This window comes from Talpa occidentalis, unplaced genomic scaffold (assembly GCF_014898055.3).
Source record: "Talpa occidentalis isolate TD23 unplaced genomic scaffold, MPIMG_talOcc4v2.1 talOcc4.7, whole genome shotgun sequence".
NCBI lineage: Eukaryota > Metazoa > Chordata > Mammalia > Eulipotyphla > Talpidae > Talpa > Talpa occidentalis.
This window is the reverse complement of record NW_023605083.1, coordinates 84,040,073-84,060,671: the sequence shown is the minus strand read 5'-3', so window position 1 is coordinate 84,060,671 and position 20,599 is coordinate 84,040,073. Positions and strand designations below refer to the sequence as shown.

Below are 20,599 nucleotides of genomic sequence, written 5' to 3'. Positions count from 1 at the left end.
GTGGTTTGGTCATAAAAATGACCAAAAAATTATATATAAAACATATATAAATTTCTATATAACACTTTCCATTTTAATTATCTTAAGTATGTAATTTAGTGGTATTACATTTTCAAAGCTGAGCAACCATTGCCACTATTTCCAAAACTTCATCATCACCCCAAAAGGAAACTGTAGCTATTAGCCTTAACTCTCCATTTCACCTCCACTCAGTTCCCAGTAACATCTAATCTGCTGTTTTTCTTAATTTGCATATTGCATACACTCCATAAAAATGGAATTATGTAACATTTGTCCTTTTTGCAGAATTATGTTAAGCAAAAGAAATCAGAAGGAGGAAGATAAATACTGGATGGTTTCACTTGTATGTGGAATATAGAGAAACCAAACAGGATCAGACAAAGACAAACTTTAACACCAAACCTTAAAAGCTGACCATTAATCTGAGGCATGCAGGAGGTGAATGGGATGGGAAGGGGTAAGATGAGGGACTGGGGAAGAGCACAATGGAGTAAGGTGGAGGACTATGGGTGCTTGGTGGTAGGAAAACTATAGTGACCATACCTGAAGGGAGAAATCCTATACTGTCAAAAAATTAGCAAGAATGAAAGTAGTGGTACTTCATTAAAAAAAAATTTGTACTTTTGCATCTGACTTATATGGCTTGTGTTAATGTTTCCAGAGTTCATTCATGTAGCATGTACCAGAATTTCGATCTTTTATATGTTAACAGTATTCCGTAAGATGCATGTATCACATTTTATTTATCCATTCATTTGTTGATAGATACTTAGGTTGGTTCCACGTTTAGTTATTGTTTCTAATAACTTATTAAGTAATAACACAAGCTGTAAGTTAAAAAGGAAGTATTCCTTTTAATTGCTAAAAGGAGTTAACTGACTTTCAAGTAAAGAAAAAATTTAATTTTGCTTGCAAGTATCAAGAATAATGTAGCAAATAACTGTATTTCCTAAACCCAGAATTTATAAGTGTACTAATTTATTTAAAAGATAAATATTACATATAATGCAAAAAAAGCTTTTGGTCATCACTTCTCTAAACCCTTTTCTCCATTAGGGCCTTCCTGGTGGCCTATGGGTCTAGTCTCAGCACTATCACTGCTAAGGCCTGAGATGAATCCCAGGCCAGGGAGCTAACCCACATGGTATAGCAGACCTCTCCTGTCTCGCCCCCTACTTCTCTTAGCAGTATATTTCAGAAATCTGCCTGTTCTGCTCCCCATTCTGTCTCTGGTGAATCCTCTCACCCCGAACCCTCGAACCTCTGGCATACGAAACAAACAAAAACAAACAAACAAACAAACAAAAAACCCCTTCTCCATTCCCCAAAGACAATCATTATAGTGAATTTCATTTGTGACTTACTGTTTTTAAATATTTTATTTTCCATGTATTTATATATTCTCCTCTTCAGATTTAAAAAATAATTATTCTTGTATTCTTAAAATACTAGTTTCTCAAATGCACATAATACACTGGGAATTAACATACCTATTGCCATTTTAAAAGAAATTACCTGAAAATGTTCCACATTGATACACCAGAGAAATCTCTCTTTAATTCATCAGACGAAGAAAATTATGTATCAAATTTGAAATGTTTTTCACTGAAATCCAAATACTCACAGGTTTTAAGTGGATGACAGAACTATTAGACATTACTGTGTGGTCTCCCTCCATCATGTCTAGTTCGCTCTTGTCATCTGAAGCATCTGGAAGACTATTAACACTACTGCTTTGGCTACTGGCACTGATGGACATACTGGGGATAGACTGATTACTTCCAACACTATTCACTGTTCCTGTTCGTCCAACACCATGGTCTTGCTCCTATGGAAAAAGAACATTAGTTCAAACATTGATGTCTTTTGAAATCTTGAATATTTAACAACTGTTTGACCACAGTCCTAGAAAAGAAGTCACTGGTCTATCATCAGAAACTCCATTTATCATGGCCAGGGTATTTCCTAAGTGCTAATTGACAGAAAAGCAGAAAAAACCTAACCATGGATAGAGTTCATCAGTTTAGGGTTATTTCCAAAGTGATGTAGCATTTTCCCTAGATAGACATTTTTTGAAATTCATTTCTATATCACACATCTTGTGGGGTATATATATCCATATTTTGTTCATTTCTCAATAACTCCTTGGTTAAAATAAGCCCCGACCTCCAATTTTAAAATCCTTTAACAATCCCCTTTTAGGATCATGCTCAGCAAAATAAGGCAAAAAGAAAAAGAAAAATACCGGATGGTCTCACTCATAGCAGGAATCTAGAAAACTTAAATAAGGGACCAGGAAAAAGAATAACTATAAGAAAGAAAATATCAAAATCAACAAACAACTATGAACCAGGACACTCTATGGGGGGTGGGGGGCAGGGAAAGGAGGGCTTGGGGTCAAAATAAGGGGGTTGTAATTGTATGGGGAATATAAAAATAAAATTTAAATAAAAAAATAAAATGAAAAAAAAAAAACCAATCCCCTTTTAGTTGTTACTTTTTATTAAAGCCTTTCGTAAGTAGATTTTTCTTTCTTTCTCAGAATTATAGGCTCTAATCTACCCTTCTATTACTAAATAATTTAATTCCTATCAAATTTTATGTAAATTAAAATTACGTATATTATATAATATATTACATATGTATTTATAATTATATATGTATTTAATCAAAATCATAAGAATGTTTTTCTGAAGTAACCTGGCCTGACCAAACCTGGCAAATCATGGCATTTGGGCATGAACAGTCACTTCACCAATGCCAAAATTCTATGAAATATGTAAAATTTAATAAAAATAGACACATAGTAAATGTGTAGATATATTTTCCTTTTCTTATATCCCTAGCCTAACAGAGATGCTATTACAGATTTAACTATATAATAATTTTGCTAATTTTACAACTTTACTAAAATACTTCATATTTCAAAAATAGCCCAATACAATTTCTAATGACTATTATATGAACAACAACCAAAAAAACCTGTACATTGTCTTACATTTTAATAGTTCATAATTATGTGGTATTATGAGACTTTATCATTTTTTTTTAAATGACACTGTTTTTCTTTTTCTTTCCTTTTTTTTTTATAGAGGCATGTTTTTATTTTATTTGTTTGTTTGTTTTTTGTTTATACATGCACTGGGTACAGTCAGAAGCATGGGAGGGTGAGAGAATTCACCAGAGCCAGAGCAGGGAGCAGAGCAGGCAGAAGGACCGAAGTACACTGCTGAGGGGAGCAGCGGGCGGCAGGAGAGGTCTGCACACCATGTGGGACCCTCCTCCAGTGGCCGGGAGCAGCCTGGGATCGAACCGGAGCCGCAGAGGCCGCGGGCAGCTTCGCAACCCAGCGCTCAACCGCTGCGCCACCGGGGAGGCCCAATTACGTGGTATTATGAAAAAGAAATATCTACTAGGTTGAGAAAGTAATCTATCTCACTGAAAAGAAATAGAAATGAATCAGAGCTTTGGAATTCTGTCAGAACAAACAACAAAACTGAAAATATTTAAAATAAAAAAGACAATTCGGGCCTCCCTGGTGGCGGAAGGGGTTAAGCAACGCACTATGAAGCAATCCACAGCTTCTGCAGAACGAGTTTGATCCCTGGCCGGCCAGGGAGCAACCTATATGGCACAGGAGACTTATCCTGTCTCGACCACTGCTCCCCTCAGCAGTGTACTTCAGTCAGTCTGCCTGTTCTGTTCCCCACTCTGTCTCTGGTGGATCCTCTCACCCTCCTACCCCTGCATCTCTGGCCTGTACCCCAGCTCTTGTATGCATAAATACATAAATCTTTAAAATAAAAAAAAATACAATTCTACAAATTATAAACTTTGTATGTATATTTCCTCGTAGAAAAGTTCTGTAACTACTTTTTTTTTTTTGCAATTTATATTTCCATTGCAGCTAAAAAGCAACATATAAAGAACGTGACCTTAAGAGTGAGAGATATATAAATTTGAAGCCATATGACTCTAACTACAGAGAGTTTGTTAACTTCTATGAGTTTTACCTTATTCATCTGTAAAATGAGTATTTTAGAACAGTGAAGGTGGAATGAAACTATGTATAACTATCCCTGGTAAGAGTAGGGATAGTTAGTAACTTTCTAATGACTTCTGAGTAAATGTTATTTAATTCCAGAGTCTATAATTACAAATATTTCCAAAAGTATGTCCCATAAAATTGGAAGTCAGGCAAAAAAGGGTTCAGGGGCCAAGAATTTGAGAGAGACTAAGTTACTGATAATTAAAGTTGAAGAGTTTTTTTTTTTTTTTTTTTAAATAAAAGACTTCATTGTGCTTTTTCATGCCAATGTGTATCACGAAGGGGTTGAACTTAACGAATACAATAATTTTTTCCCAGTTGGGATCTTATAAAATATTCTTGGCAAAACAAGTTCCATAAGGAAAACAGTATTAAAGAAAACTCATTAGTTTAGTCATTTCTAAGTTATTACCTCCTCTTCTTCCTGTGCTTCTACTGCTGGTCCATTATGTGCCTCCTGGAAAAGGAGTTTCTTCATCTTCCGATACTGTAGATTGTCCAGCTCTCTAACTGCATCCTTTGTTCTTTGAATGAGATCTATTAACACTGTTTCAGGGCGCTCCCGAAGAACAAACATGTGCTGGGTAAGAGTAGAAGGTAAAAGTCAGTTTGAATTCTACACATTAACTCTCTATATATCTTTTCAATTAATACAAATGTACCCTCTTCTCAGATCCTAGAATTACTCTCCTAATAATCACAAAAGATAATGCATATTGGGCCTCCCCGGTGGCGCAGCGGTTGAGCGCTGGGTTGCGAAGCTGCCCGCGGCCTCTGCGGTGCTGGTTCGATCCCCGGCTGCTCCCGGCCATGAGAGGAGGGTCCCACATAGCGTGCAGAACTCTCCTGCCGCCCGCTGCTCCCCTCAGCAGTGTACTTCGGTCCTTCTGCCTGCTCTGCTCCCTGCTCTGGCTCTGGTGAATTCTCTCACCCTCCCGCGCTTCTGACTGTACCCAGTGCATGTATAAACAAAAAAACAAACAAATAAGGGGCCTCCCCAGTGGCGCAGCGGTTGAGCGCTGGGTTGCGAAGCTGCCCGCAGCCTCTGCAGCGCCGGTTCGATTCCTGGCTGCTTCCCGGCCACCGGAGGAGGGTCCCACATGGCGCGCAGACCTCTCCTGCCGCCCGCTGCTCCCCTCAGCAGTGTACTTCGGTCCTTCTGCCTGCTCTGCTCCCCGCTCTGGCTCTGGTGAATTCTCTCACCCTCCCGCGCTTCTGACTGCACCCAGTGCTTGTATAAATCAATCAATCAATCTTGTAGAAACAAATAAATAAATAAATAAATCTTAAAAAAAAAAAAAAAAAACAAACAAACAAATAAAACATGCCTCTATTAAAAAAAAAATTAAAAAAAAGATAATGCATATTATCTATAGCTATGTAATTCTATTCAACTTCTGAATTCTTATATTTACAAATTGTCATTTATTTGTGTGTATGTGTGTACACTGAGCCTACTTAACTACCTCTATGTATCTTTTAAGAACTTTGAACATAATATCTCTGTTGGTTAACTGAAAATAGAGCTGACATAATCAAAGGTCTAATTAATCACTAAACACTGTCAAATTAGAGCCCCAGATAAAGGCTAAATAAAGACTTACATACTCTTAGAAGTACTGACTGCATAGAAAAGACAAGTTCAGTTCTGAGTTATGTTATAACTGTGGTTTTAACAGGAATATATTTCCTAATGATAATTATATAACAAATCTGGATATCATGGGCTCCTTTACATGTTATATAAACAATACTTCACAAAACACTAGCAGCTGACTGAAGGACATTATTGGGGATTTTTATCACTAACATATAATAAAGCTCAACCTTATCAAATACAGAAAAGTAGAGCACTTCTACCATAAGAAATTATAGCTGCAACAGCATTTTGTTTTAAAGATTTAGTTTATTTATTTATGCATCCAAGAGCTAGGCCAGAGGTGTGGGGGCAGAGGGGTGAGAGGCTTCATCACACACAGACTAGGGAGCAGAAGGTGAGACAGCAGAGGTCTGCTGCATCATGTGGATTAGCTCCCTGGATGGAGACTGAACCCGTGGTGCAGTGGCTATGGATAGCTTCATAGTGCTGAGACTTAACCCCTTGTGCCACCAGGGAGGCCTACTGCTATAGTATTTGGATACAGTTCTTTTCACAAATTTTCTATGTGTAGATTGTGTTAATACATAGTACACAGAATGCAGAAGGCTACCTTCTGCCCTTGGGTTTATGAGATGCCCCTGAATTTTTGAAAAATTTTTTAAAGATTTATTTATTTATTTTATACAACTGGGGTATAGGCCAGATGCGCGGAAGGGTGAGAGGATTCACCAGAGACAGAGTGGGGAACAGAACAGGCAGACTGATGAAATACACTGCTGAGGGGAGCAGCAGGTGAGACAGGAGAGGTCTGCTGCGCCATGTGGGACCCAAACTGGCTGGCCGGGATCAAACCGGAGCTGCAGAGGCTGCAGACAGCTTCAAGGCGTGGCGATCAACTGCCTGTGCCACCAGAGGAGGTCTGAATTCTTAAATTTTTTACCTTCTTTATTAATTTTTTATTTATTAATCAAATTTATTTCTTCTCTATGCAGTTATAACTATTCAATATTTTATTCTTTCATTGTCATAAGTGTTATTTCAAGTACATAAACACATCTGTACAATATTTTATCAAATATTTATGCCAAAATTACTTAACCATACCCTAATTCTAAAGTTATTTCCATTTTTTTAAACAAGTTTTTTATTAAGATTTTATTTATTTTTGTGTATAAGAACAAGGGTGTAGGCCAGAGGTGCAGGGGGGTGAGAGGATTCACCAGAGAGAGAGTGGGGAGCAGAACAGACGGATTTACTGAAATACACTGCTGAGGGGAGCAGGAGGCAAGAGAAGAGAGGTCTCATGTGGGTTAGCTCCCTGGCCAAGGATCAAATTCAGACCACTGGGTGGCCCATCTTTGTGATAGTGCTGAGACAATCCCAACGCCACCAGGGAGGCCCCTATTTCCAGTTTTTATTTCTGAAATAAAAAGCTTCATACATTTAAAAGCATTTTTCTATTAATTTTTTCTCTATCTTGGATGAGTAGAGATACATATGTAATTAGGACAAAGGGAAAGAAGGAATTGCTAAATATTTCTATCATTTCAAATAAAGTCATGCTAATATTTGCTACAAACCAGGTAAATGTATACTACATGTAGACTTGGAAATCCAATCACTAAACACCAAATACCTGGCCCTACTAAGCTGCAGTATTACCAAAAGAACTTCTTTTGCCTATATGAGGCATGTATAAGAAATCAGTCACATTCTTTCTTTTGCTTTAGCCAGATCTTGGTGTGTACCACTATTTATAATATCTTCTTTTCCAAAAAATTAGTCATCATTTCTGAGACTGTGAGTAAACATACTGCCTAAAAGTCCCCAAGCATTACTGAAACTTTATATTGCACTTCTACATACTTTGGTACAAATACTACTATTGGACACGTGTGTGTGTGTGTGTGTGTGTAATACATATAGTCAACAATGGTACTGCTATTAATAAAATGATCATGCTCCAAACAAATAATACATTTTTGAGAACAGAAAGCATATGCCAATCTTGCAAATTAGATAAAGAAATTACTTAAAACAATAGAATTTATATGAGTTTAAAAATATTGTCAGGGGGCCTCCCTGGTGGCGCAAGGGGTTAAACACCACATTATAAAGCAATCACAACCTCTGCAGCACGAGTTAGAACGCTGGCCAGCCAGGGAGCAACCCACATGGCACAGCATGTGGGGTGTAGCAGACCTCTCCTGACTCGCCCACTGCTCCCCTCAGCAGTGTACTTCAGTCAATCTGCCTATTCTTTTCCCCATTCTGTCTCTAGTGAATCCTCTCACCCCCGCATCTCTGGCCTGTACCCCAGCTCTTGTATGCATAAATAAATAAATCTTAAAAAAAATTCTCAGGCCTCCCTGGTGGCGCAAGGGGTTAAGACGCAACCTATGAAGCTCACTGCAGCCACTGCAAGCACAAGTTCTATCCCTGGCCAGGGAGCAACCCACATGGCATAGCAGACCTCTCCTGACTTGCCCGCTGCTCCCCTCAGGAGTGTATTTCAGTCAATCTGTCTGTTCTGTCCCCTATGCTGTCTCAGTGAAACCTCTCCGCCTCCATCCCCTCCCCCTCCAGGAGCTCTGGCCTGTATTCCAGTTCTTGTATGCATAAAAATAAAAAATAAATCTTAAAAAAAAAAACTGTAAAAAAAAAAATTCTCACTAAGTCAGAAAATTACATTTCCAAAATGGTAACAAAAATTATTATATCCACTTCTAACAGTTTGTTTTGTAATCTCTTTTCTCTTTCATATTGGGGTTGTTGGAAAGGTCATGATACATTTTTGCAAAGGAAACAGAAAAAAATATGTCATGACTTTTCCCACAAGCCAGTATTTATGTAAATATATTACGCAGTTTTTCTTTCATGTTATTTTATTGATAGACTTTTATTTTTTTAATTGATAGACTTTTAATATGTTAAATACAAAAAATATAGATTAGATAAAAGCCATTATTTTTATTTTGGCTTGTCTTCACTTAATTTCTTCCCCCCCATAAGTAATTTCACAGTATTTTAATACAGAACAGAAAATATGTAAAGCATAGTAGAGATAAACTAAATCCAAGTTAAACAATGCTTTACCAACTTTGAAATGAGACATCTTCCATAGGAACTGAAATTTATAATTCCACAAATGTATTCTATATACATACAGAAACTGAGCCATTTGGTTGGTACCTGAATATTTAACTATATATTCTATTCATAAAGAGTAGAAACAGTTGATACTGATAAAACAAATGAAAAAACTTCACATTCTGAGAGAAATTTCAAGAAAGGACAATACATAAAATTAGTACTTTAGTAAAAATCAGTATAGCATACTAATCCTGATTCAGATTAAAGAAGAAGAAGACATTCCTTTTTTTTTCCGTAGAAAAATTGGGGTGTAGGCCAAAAGTACATGGGTGAGAGGATTAACCAGTGACAGAGTGGGGAGTAGAACAGGCAAATATGCTGAAATACACTGCTATGGGAAGCAGGGGGCAAGACACAAGAGGTCTGCTACAACCTATGTGGGTTAGCTCCCTGGCTGTGGATCAAACTCCGGCTGTAGTGGTAATAATGGTGATAGCGCTGAGACTTAACTCCCAGGCCACTAGGGAGGCACCAAAATATATTCTTTTTATTATTATTATTATTTTTTTAAAGATTTATTTATTTATTTATTTGTTTGTTTATACAAGCACTGGGTACAGTCAGAAGCGCGGGAGGGTGAGAGAATTCACCAGAGCCAGAGCGGGGAGCAGAGCAGGCAGAAGGACCGAAGTACACTGCTGAGGGGAGCAGCGGGCGGCAGGAGAGGTCTGCGCACCATGTGGGACCCTCCTCCAGTGGCCAGGGAGCAGCCGGGGATCGAACCGGCACTGCAGAGGCTGCAGGCAGCTTCGCAAGCCAGCGCTCAACCGCTGCGCCACCGGGGAGGCCCCCAAAATATATTATTTAAAATAATTATTTTTTTAAAAGTAGGATCCTTGGATCATTTCTTTCTTTCTTTTTTAAAGATTTATTTATTTATGCATACACGAACTGGGGTACAGGCCAGTGGTGTGGGGGGGTGAGAGGATTCATAAGAGACAGAGTGGGGAACAGAACAGGCAGATTGACTGACATACATTGCTGAGGGCCGCAGCGGGTGAGTCAGGAGAGGTCTGCTGTGCCAAGTAGGTTACCACCCTGGCTAGGGGTTGAACTTGTGCTGCAGTGGCTGCAGTTGGCCTCATAGTGCTGTGTCTTAACCCCTTGCGCCACCAGGGAGGGTCCTCTTTTTTTTTTTTTTTTTTAAGATTTATTGCTTATTTACTTATGTATACAAGAACTGGGGTGTAGGCCAGAGGTGTCGGGGGTGAGAGGATTCACCAGACAGAATGGGGGACAGAACAGGTGGATCTACTGAAATACACTGCTGAGGGGAGCAGTGGGTGAGACAGGAGAGATCTGCTGCACCGTGTGGGTTAGCTCCCTGGTCAGGGAGGGGATCAAACTCATGCTGCAGTGGATAGCTTGATAGCACTGAGACTTTTGCCCTTGCGCCACCAGGGAGACCCTTTAAAATAATTTCTTAGGGCAAACAGACTTAGAGTGTAATTGCACTGACCTTTAAAAGTTCATCTGATGTAGGGCGATCTTGAGGGATTTTCTGGAGACAAGAATCTACAAAGTTGCGAAAATAATCAGACCTATTGTAAAGGAAAGTATCAAGTGAACATATTGCTATTTCATTTAAAAACACATCCACAAATCAAGGCATATGCCTATTGGTGGCAGGTCGAATGGAAAATAAACAATTTTTTTTAAAAAAGATACACTATACATTATTGTATATAAATCTATATTCATATAAGTCTGAAAATTTATCTCAAGCAACCAATGAATCTTTATTATAATTCAAAGATAAACTTACAGATTTTAATATTCTGTTTAAATATCACATTTAAATATCATATATTAAATATCATAACTCATTTGATACTGAGGCAAAATTAGGGAAGTCCATCCTTTTCTTTTTGCATTCAAATCTAAGGTGTAATTCTTCTCAATTATTTTTTTTTCTCAAAGCCTACTCTCATTTGCTCCTTGTATCATCCTTCTATATAGCATGTTTCAGAACATCTCTCTACTTGCTTTGGAGGGAGCATTTCTAAAACCTCAGTGTTTGCTGTCCTTGAGAAAATAGATACAACTTCCATTAAATCCAGAAAAACAACTAAGATATTTTAAAAAACATTAAATGTTTGTAACATTAAAGTGTTATTGATTAGAATTCAGTGAGTAAAGCAGTAATGATTACTCCAACAATTTTTAATATTCAAATAAAAATTTAAGTTTATTGTATATAAGAATTCTTTTTTGAATCCCAAAAGTATTAAACACAGTGGAAAGATAGTCTGTGGTTAAAATATTTATTACTTATATATACTAAATAATAAACTATGCCAAAAGATTCCTCTTATATATCTCTATAGAAGTCGCAAAGATAAATGAATGCACCTTAATTATGTAATCTTTAAAAGTAAAGTATTGGTAAGTTAAACATCTATTTGTAAATTTTAAAATATTTATTAACTATGTTAGATATTCCCCCAAGAACTTTTCAAATGTTAAATATACTTAAGGAATTAATTTCTTACTAAAATTTTCTATCACTGATAAAAATTCCAGTTTTCTAAAATTTTCAATCTATTCTCCATAAACTTCTTTAAATAATAATGCTTGTTTTTATCAAAACAAAGTATTAGGAGAGGAACATCAGATCACTATGAATAATAATAATTAAAATAGGGCCTCCCTGGTGGCGCAGCGGCTTGAGCACAGTGCTGTGAAGCTGTCTGCAGCCTCTGCAGCGAGGGTTCGATTCCCAGTCAGCCAGGGAGATTCCCACATGGCGTGGCAGAACTCTCCTGTTGCGCCCACTGCTCCCCTCAGCTCCCCTCAGCTGTGCTTTCAGTCCGTCTGCCTGTTCTGCTCCCCACTCTGTCTCTGGTGAATCCTGTCACCCTCCCGCGCCTCTGGCCTGTACCCCAGCTATTGTATAAACAAAAAATCAATCTTAAAAAAAAATTTAAATGATTCTAAATTTCTAAGTTATCTGGTAATGCTGGGTAAGTCATTTTATGTTTTATACCATATAAATTATAAACCATTATCCAATAAAGTATCATTACAGTTTGTTGCAATCTATATACTTTAGTTGTAAAACATTACAGTTTATATCATGCTATTTATAGTATAATTAGGGTTTACGTGTGTTCCCAAAGTTCAAAGGAAAAATGAAATTTTTTAAAAAGCAATACTTATGCTTCCATGTGAAAATATCTATCTTTGTTACTGGACTGAGATGTATATGTGCTATGAAAAACAACAAAATAAGCAACAAATGAGAAAAATAAACCTATTTTAATATCTCTTCAATCAATACATTGTATTAGCTAAAATGAAATCATTTTTTTAAAATTATGAAAAAGCATTTAATCCATACAATGTAACAGACCTCTTAGTAATACTCACCATTCATTAGACTGTAGTGTAGGGGATTCATTTTGGGCTATGTGATATAAGGCACTCATTGCATTCATATTAAATAAAGGAGGCTTCCTTTCCGCTGTAAAACAGAAAACTCCTCTGTGAAAATATGTGCCTGATATGTAGGGGCACTCAACTATTGTTAGTTTCTTTCTTTTTAATTTGTTTTGAAATAATCTCAAACTTACCTCCAAATATTCAAGTACAGTGAAAAGAACTTTTTCAAGAAAATCAATTTAGGGTAAACTGCTGACCTGATGCCCCACTACCCCTAAATATATCCCTTGAATACGTAAGTCCTATAAAAAAAGAATATTTTACTAAGAAATATGACACATTCATTAAATCAAGTCATTAATGCCAATCCCAACTATCACCTCATGCTGAGCCACCTGCATATGTGAGTAATGCAATTCATCCCCCTAGGACTCCACACCTCCAAACCTGACCTACACCCCTTAGTGAAGAAATTTTGAATGAGTACAAGAAATAACTTGTTTCTATGATTACTAATGAAAGTTCAAATTTATTAAGTGGTATAATATCAGCATAACAAATTAGAGTACTTTTGGATTTTGTCCTTTACTGTAAAACTTTCATCAACACTGAACTTAGCTAAAAAATACAGAATTTCCAAAGCTAAAACATGGTAGAGTCAACTGATACTTTGATGGATTCAACTGATACTTTCCATCTTAAATTATCATAAGCTACTACTAAACAAATGGTTTTAACTATTTTTTAAAAAAGTAACAGAGATGCTAATTCTTATTGGTTTGTTGGGAGATTTCTGGAATTAGTCATCCAATTCCTTGCTAGCACAGTGCCACTTAATGATGGAGAAATGTGTCATTAGGTAATATGACTGATTTCTGTGATCCTTTGTGTTTTGGTTGTTATCAGTTATGTCTCCTTTATTTGCATACTCTCTTTTCTTGGTTAGTATAACTGAAAGTTTCTCTTTTTTGTTTAACTTTTCCAAAAACTAACTTATTATCATTATATTTTTTAACACTTTAATCTAGATTTCATTTATTTTTGCTAATTCCTTTTTTCTGGTAACTTTAGGCTTTTTTTCCTAGTTTCTTGTAGTATAAACCTAAGTTGAGATTTTTATTTTTTTTAATGTTGTAGTTATCACTAAGAATTTCCATCTTAGAACTGCTTTTGCTATGTCCCATAAATTCTGGTATACTGTATTTTTATTATCTCTTTTGATTTATTCTCTGACGTGGTTGTTCAATAACATGTTATTTAATCTTCATTTATTTGTAAATTTTCTTACTTTCTATAAGTGATTTCAAGTTTCATATCACGTAGTCAGAAAAGAGGTTTGCTGAAAGTTAAATCTTGTTAAATTTGTTAAAACTTGCCTTGTGTCATATTCTTGGAGGATGTTCCACAGGCACTTGAAAAGAAAATGCATTTCATTTTCTCTCCCTCTTTTTCTTTTTGAGAAGAATGTGTTGTCTGTTGCTCTTGGATGGAATATTCTGCTTATGTCTGTTGAGTCCATCTGGCCTATCATGTCATTTAAGGCCAACATTAAATTCCTGTTCTTTTTTTTTAAAGATTTATTTATTTATGCATACAAGAACTGGGGTACAGGCCAGAGGTGCAACAGGTTAAGAGGATTCACCAGAGACAGAGTGGGGAGCAGAACAGGCAGACTGACTGAAAACACTGCTGAGGGGATCAGCGGGCATTATAGGAGAAGTCTGCTGCGCCATGTGGGTATCTCCCTGGCCAGCTGGGGATGGAACTCGTGCTGCAGAGGCTGCAGATAGCTTCATAGTGCTGTGCTTAACCTCTTGCGCCACCAGAGAGGCCCTTAAATTGCGCCACCAGAGAGGCTCTTAAATTCCTTTTCAATCTGAATGATCTATCCATTGATGAAAATAGGGCATTAAAGTCCCCTGCTATTATTATACTGTTATCTATTTCTCCCTTTAGGTCTGTTAATATTTGCTTTGTATATTCAGGTGTTCCTATGTTGGACACATAAATGTTTACAAATGTTCTATCTTCTCACTGGATTTAGTTATTTTTGTCATTGTATCATGACCTTCTCTCTTACTATAATCTTTGTCTTAAGGTCTATTTTGTCTGATATTATAAATCGCATTACAGCTTTCTTTTGATTTCCATGTGCATGGAATATCTTTTTCTATGCTTTTCATTTTCACTGTTTCTGTGTTCTTATAGCTAATGTGTCTCTTATAGGTAGCATGTAAGTAGTCTGTTTTGTTTTTCAGTTTGTTCAGCCACTATATGTTTTTAGATTGGACAACATACAGCATTTACTGTTATAGTAAATTTTGCCACATATGCAATTATTCCCGTTTTGTTCATTGTTTTTTGACCTTTTGTAAATACCTTTATTCCTTCTGTTCTTGCTCTCATTCTTTGTGACTTGATAATTTATTTTAGTGGTTTACTTAAATTCTTTTACTTTTGTGTATCTATTAAGGGCTTTTGCTTTGTAGTTAACATAATCCTTATGTAAGTAACACATCTGTAAGTTTTTGACAATAACATAAATTTGAATGCATTCTCTAACTGCATTTTTACTCCCAGGTCCACCCCCATGTTTTATATTTTCTGTCATAGTTCAACATCCTTTTTATCTTGTGCATCCATTAAGAAATTTTACATAATTTTCCTTTTTTTATATTTCTGACATTTTATATATTCAACATGTAGCTTTATGATCAGAAAAAAATGGTAAAAATCCACTTTTATAATGACTGTCCATTGACATACATAGACTGAAAATTAACTAGGGACCTTTTGCCTTGGAGTTACTCTAAACAAATATGTAAACTCACCAATGAAAAATCCTGCTTTTTATGATTTCTTGGTCATATTACACAACCAAGTTATTTCAAAGTTCTAAACAGTTATATTGACTTAGTTATATTTATCAAAATGAAGTACAGTATAATTGATTTAAGTTTGTTCTCTTATCTTTAAGAAAGTTTCCTTTAATTCATTACACTTAATTATCTTAAAGTATCATAAGTAAAAGCATGTAAGAGATGTATTTCCCAAGACTGCAAATGTAATTTGCACTGAAAAGCATGCTTCTACACCTATGCTGTTTAACAGAGTAGCCACTAGCCACATGTGGCTATTTAAATACAAACTTATGTAAATGAAATAAAATTTAGCTCTTCAGTTGCACTAGCCACTTTTCAAGTACTCAAAAGCCACGCAGATACAGCACATCTCCTTCACTGTTGAAAGTTTTATAGGCCTGTGCTATTCTAGACCTTTCCCCAGAATAGTCAAGCTTAAAATATATTTTCTGATTTAGTTCTTCATGATTTAAAAAAAAAAAAAAAAAGAAGGAAAAAATTTAAAAGTACTATAAAAGACTACAAAAATTCAAGCTGGCAAATGTACCCATAAAACTCTAAGAATTTATTTAAAATCTCTCACTCATAAAAATACCCATTATGAAAGAATTCTATTCTATGAATTATAACAAAAAGCTAGAAAGCCTGGAAAACTAATTAGTCATATCATAGGAACTACATAACTTAGACACATTTCTTTCTGAGCAGTGTAAGTAGCCAATGAATACTTTTTAGTCAAATAAATATGAAAATAAATCAATGATATCTAACAGGATAACTCATACAATTTCACTAGCACCAAAGGGAACATAAATGCATCAGCCAGCATAAGTGTGAAAAAGTGCCCATGAAACAATTTCTCCACAGTTATACCCAGACCTTTTAAGAAATTAGTTAGAATCATCAGGTGGGAAGAAGAATTAAGGGGAAAAATAGTTTCAGACACTTAAAAATACTGTCAAATGGAATAAATATTTTGCAAACTTCAAATTAAGGCCAAATATAAGAAGAGCGTGACATATGTTACTGGTATTGTCAAACTTTCAAAACATATGATGGTATGGGGCTCAAAGGAAATGGTTAGTATTGCAATTCCAACAAAAGTCAAAATATTTATAGATTACATTATTTTGGAAAAATATTAGACTAAACAATAGAAATAGTAATTATAATGGAAATAATATTTACCTTCTGTGTAAGCTTCTATCTTCTGCAAGCTTTTTGTTTTTACCTCAATTTCCTTATGTACTTAATTTAAAAAACTGACAAACCCAGGTTGACATTGATTTATCAAAATGATACCCCAAGAATGATTCAATTAAATATTCCCAATAGTTTCCACTTTATAAATAAAATTTAATGGAGCACTCTTAAAAGAAGGCAGGAAGGAAAAAATATTGGAATGGGGGTGGGGAAATCAAGAGCAAGAAGATGACTATCATCTTGAATTACAGTGATAGTTCAGTATCTATCTGACTCACAGTAAGAATGTTAGTAAGTTGTAACATTATACCTTAAGCAGTTCCATTTATGGACAACAGAATGAAATATGTCCATAAAATCAAACTGCTACAATATGCTATGCAGCATGACATCTAATTTTCAAACCTAACTCTAATAAGTATCCTAGATAGAGGAAGTATTCATGAATACTTTGTAGACATTCTATAAATAGTAAATCTAGTAATTACAGACATATTCCAGATGTCTAAGAAATATTCATTAATGTTAGGTGTAAGATATATCAAACTTAGCTAATACCATAGTGGAAAAAAAGTTTAGATGTGATTTAACAGCACAGATATATTTAATCTAATATATCAAAAAAATTATAGATAAGTGAAAACTTAATTGCTCCCCTTAGAAACTGACATAAAGAGCTACAATTTGGTACAGAAAATTGAAGTAAAACACCAGGCAAAACTTACTCCATAGTAATAAAGAACAATGCTTACCAAGTTCAATACATGTTATTCCAAGAGACCATACATCTACTTTGCCATCATACTGTCCTTCATCCATGGCTAAAATTACTTCTGGGGCCATCCTAAAACATAATAATTTAAATTAAATTAAAAAAATGTATACTACTCTTGGGCTTCCCTGGTGGCGCAAGGGGTTAAGACACAACCCATGAAGCTATTTGCAGCCACTGCAGTACGAGTTCGATCCCCGGCCAGGGAGATACCCACATGGTGCAGCAGACATCTCCTGACTTGCCACTGCTCCCCTCAGCGGTGTATTTCAGTCAGTCTGCCTGTTCTATTTCCCACTCTGTCTCTGGTGAATCCTCTCACCCCCCCACACTTCTGGCCTGTACCCCAGTTCTTGTATGCATAAATAATCTTTTTTAAAAAATGTATACTACTCTTTAAAAATGTTGTTTCCAGACAATATATTGGGACTAAAGCAATTAAACAATTATCAACCTTAGTGGTATCTCGGTTATAAAATCAAATACTATCATCAATAAGTGTCTAACAATCTTTTTTTTTTTTTTTAAGATTTAGTCATTTCTGCACACAAGAACTGGGGTACAGGCCAGAGGTGTGGGGGTGGGAAAAGATTCACCAGAAACAGAATGGGGAACAGAAGAGGCGGATCTACTGAAATACACTACTGAGGGAGCAGCGGGTGAGTCAGAAGAGGTCTGCTGTGCCATGTGGGCAGCTCCCTGGCCAAGGATCGAACTCATGCTGCAGTGGCTACGAATAGCTTCATAGATTGTGTCTTAACCCCTTGCGCCACCAGGGAGGCCCAAGTGTCTAAACAATCTTGACGATACTTAATATTCATTTGTATTTGATATTAAGTATAGACATTTAGATTGTTATCAGGTACCCCAGAGTATATGTGTGCATAGTAAAGACATACAAATGTCTGTGTTCCCAAAACACTCTATACAAATCAATAAATACATAAACTTTCAGTTGTCATTAAAAGGATGCTTCCAATGTGATTTTTAAGATTTTGGGGAAAAAGTCTGTGAAATAGTTAAGCAAAGGTAAACAAATAATTTTTGTTTTATATTAGAGAACATTCCAGGACCCTTTTAATACCTAATATTAGTCATTTCTAAAGAAGGGATACAGGGGTCCTCCCTGGTGTTGCAAGGGATTAAGTCTCTGCACAATCAAGCTATCTGCAGCCACTGCAGTGAAGAGTTCAATCTGGCCAGGGAGTTAATCCACATGGCACAGCAGACCTCTCCTGTCTCACCCACTGCTCCCCTTAGTAGTGTATTTCAGTCAATCTGCCTGTTCTGCTCCCCACTCTGTGTCAGGTGAATCCTCTCACCCTGTACCTCTGGCCTACTCCCCAGCTCTTTTGTGCATAAATAAGTAAAATAAATCTTTAAAAAATAAAAAAATAAAGCGGGCAAACAAGAAGCATTATTATTTTCTCAAAGCACCCTATTTATAGTAGGAAGGACTCCATCTTAATGGGCTCTACATAAGAAGTTTTTGGTCACCGAGAGCAGTGTTAAGTTGATATTCAAATTTTACCTCCAAAGAACTTATAAAAACTAGCTAACCCCTTGCACATTTTCAGTTGATTATCACTATATAGCCTAATTAGCAAAGGCAACTTTCATGGTCATCTCAATGAGTCAAATCAGACTAAATTTCTGTCAGAATAAGTTGCACTTCATTTTTCAATGTAAATAGCATGTTACTATGTCCCCAGGACAACCATCTGAGTTATAAATTCTAAACTAGAAAAAAAAAAAAAGAAGTGACAGAGATTACCAAGGAGAAAAAAAAAAAACAAGGAGTAAAAGTGAAAGGAGGGTGATGACTGAAAAAACACAGGGTCTTGTCAAGAGTTTATGTCATGATTCTTGTAGATGCTATATTTTCTTCAAGGGGTCTTTATGGTGATGCTCAATAATTATGTTCAGGGTGGGTAAGAAATATTTCTTCAAAAAAAATATTTCTTCTATGAAAAGGGAGAAGAGAAATTTGAACAGCGGGTGAGCAAAGAAGATGTAGGGAACCTAAGATAGCAATACACAGAGCAAAAAAGTTGCATGCAGGCTAAATTACTGTGTAAGACTTTAATACACTCATGCATATTTGAAATTCTTCATAACAATAAAGAAAAGACAAAACAAAAAATTCCAGATGAGCATGAGTACTCTTTATCTGAAGATCACCAATACACAGAAAAATCAAAATTTAAAGAAAACATACAAATTTCCACTTAATATTTATATCATCTGCTACTTGAATTTTTTTTTTAAGATTTATTTTTATTTATTTATACAAGCACTGGGTATAGTCAGAAGCGCGGGAGGGTGAGAGAATTCACCAGAGCGGGGAGCAGAGCAAGCAGACTGAAGTACACTGCTGAGGGGAGCAGCGGGTGGCAGGAGAGGTCTGCACGCCATGTGGGACCCTCCTCCGGTGGCTGGGGAGCAGCCGGGGACTGAACTGGGGCTGCAGAGGCTGCGGGCAGCTTCACAACCCAGTGCTCAACCACTGCGCCACTGGGGAGGCCCTACTTGAATTTTTTATTGAAGTTTTCCACTGCCACACCCAGTATATGATACAGATAATAAAAGGAAAGAAACATAGGGGCAACAAATGAAAAAACAGGAGCTGCAAGGGCAGCACTCCAAATCTATACCTAAAATTAACTGTAAATGATGTACATAATAGCAGTGTATTTCCAGAAAAAGGTAAGATGTGAAATAAGTACAACCTATGGCCTATTATAATCAAAGATCAATACCAGATAGAATTATTCTTACCAATACGGTGTTCCCACAAAAGAATTGGCAGGAGATGCCATGGAAGCAGATCCAAAGTCAGCAAGTTTCACCTGGCCTGGTTCTGTCAGAAGGATATTTCCTGCTTTGATATCTCTGGGGTTAAGACACACAGAAAATCATACATCTTTCCTTCATTGGATTACACTGAAATTGATAAAACTCAAGAATTTGTAAAATAGAGAAGCAAACAGCAAAATAAGTAAATCCTATGACAATCTCTCAGACAAGGTGAGAATTAAAATCCAAATTAGAAAACAAAAAGACTACAAATCCAAATAAATATACTGTAACAATTTTATAAAAGACGAAACAGCAATAAAAATAAAAGACAAATCCAGGTAACTGGAACACAAATCTATAATTGAGTTCCTGTTTATTGGTACAAAACAATGTTTTTTTAAAATCTACCTTAACTGATTAAACACTCCTGAGTAAATACGAAATGAAAGCAAAAACAGATGGAAGGTACTCTGAAGTTGAGAAGACCACAGATTTTAATTCCAACTCTCCCATTCACTTACTTAGCATGTGGATTTCTCCTGTAACTCACTCTGACTCTACCATGTAGCTTAGTATGTATTCCTTGGTTAAATATGTAATCAAAAACACTAACTTCCTTTTAAAAAAGGCAAAACTAATAAATACCAATGCTAAAGGGGCATTATATTATAAAATGGTATAATCTTAAAATTACTACCCATTATAAAGGATTATCAAAAATACAGTCTCAATTAGCTGTTATTTATCCATGTCATGGAGTC

The 20,599-nt window shown here is 36.0% G+C and overlaps 1 protein-coding gene across 2 annotated transcripts in view; it reads right to left on the bottom strand.

Moving 5' to 3' along the window:
• The window catches only part of TAOK1 (TAO kinase 1), a 133,151-nt gene that overhangs the window by 38,014 nt on the left and 74,538 nt on the right, over window positions 1–20,599 (bottom strand). For both annotated transcript variants that reach the window (XM_037494974.2, XM_054689435.1), the window contains exons 7-12: window positions 19,818–19,931; window positions 17,020–17,111; window positions 12,192–12,285; window positions 10,282–10,363; window positions 4,482–4,649; window positions 1,646–1,849 (exon numbers count right to left, since the gene is read on the bottom strand). In XM_037494974.2, coding sequence (XP_037350871.1) covers window positions 1,646–1,849; window positions 4,482–4,649; window positions 10,282–10,363; window positions 12,192–12,285; window positions 17,020–17,111; window positions 19,818–19,931 — 754 coding nt within the window. The remainder of the gene's footprint in view (window positions 1–1,645; window positions 1,850–4,481; window positions 4,650–10,281; window positions 10,364–12,191; window positions 12,286–17,019; window positions 17,112–19,817; window positions 19,932–20,599) is intronic.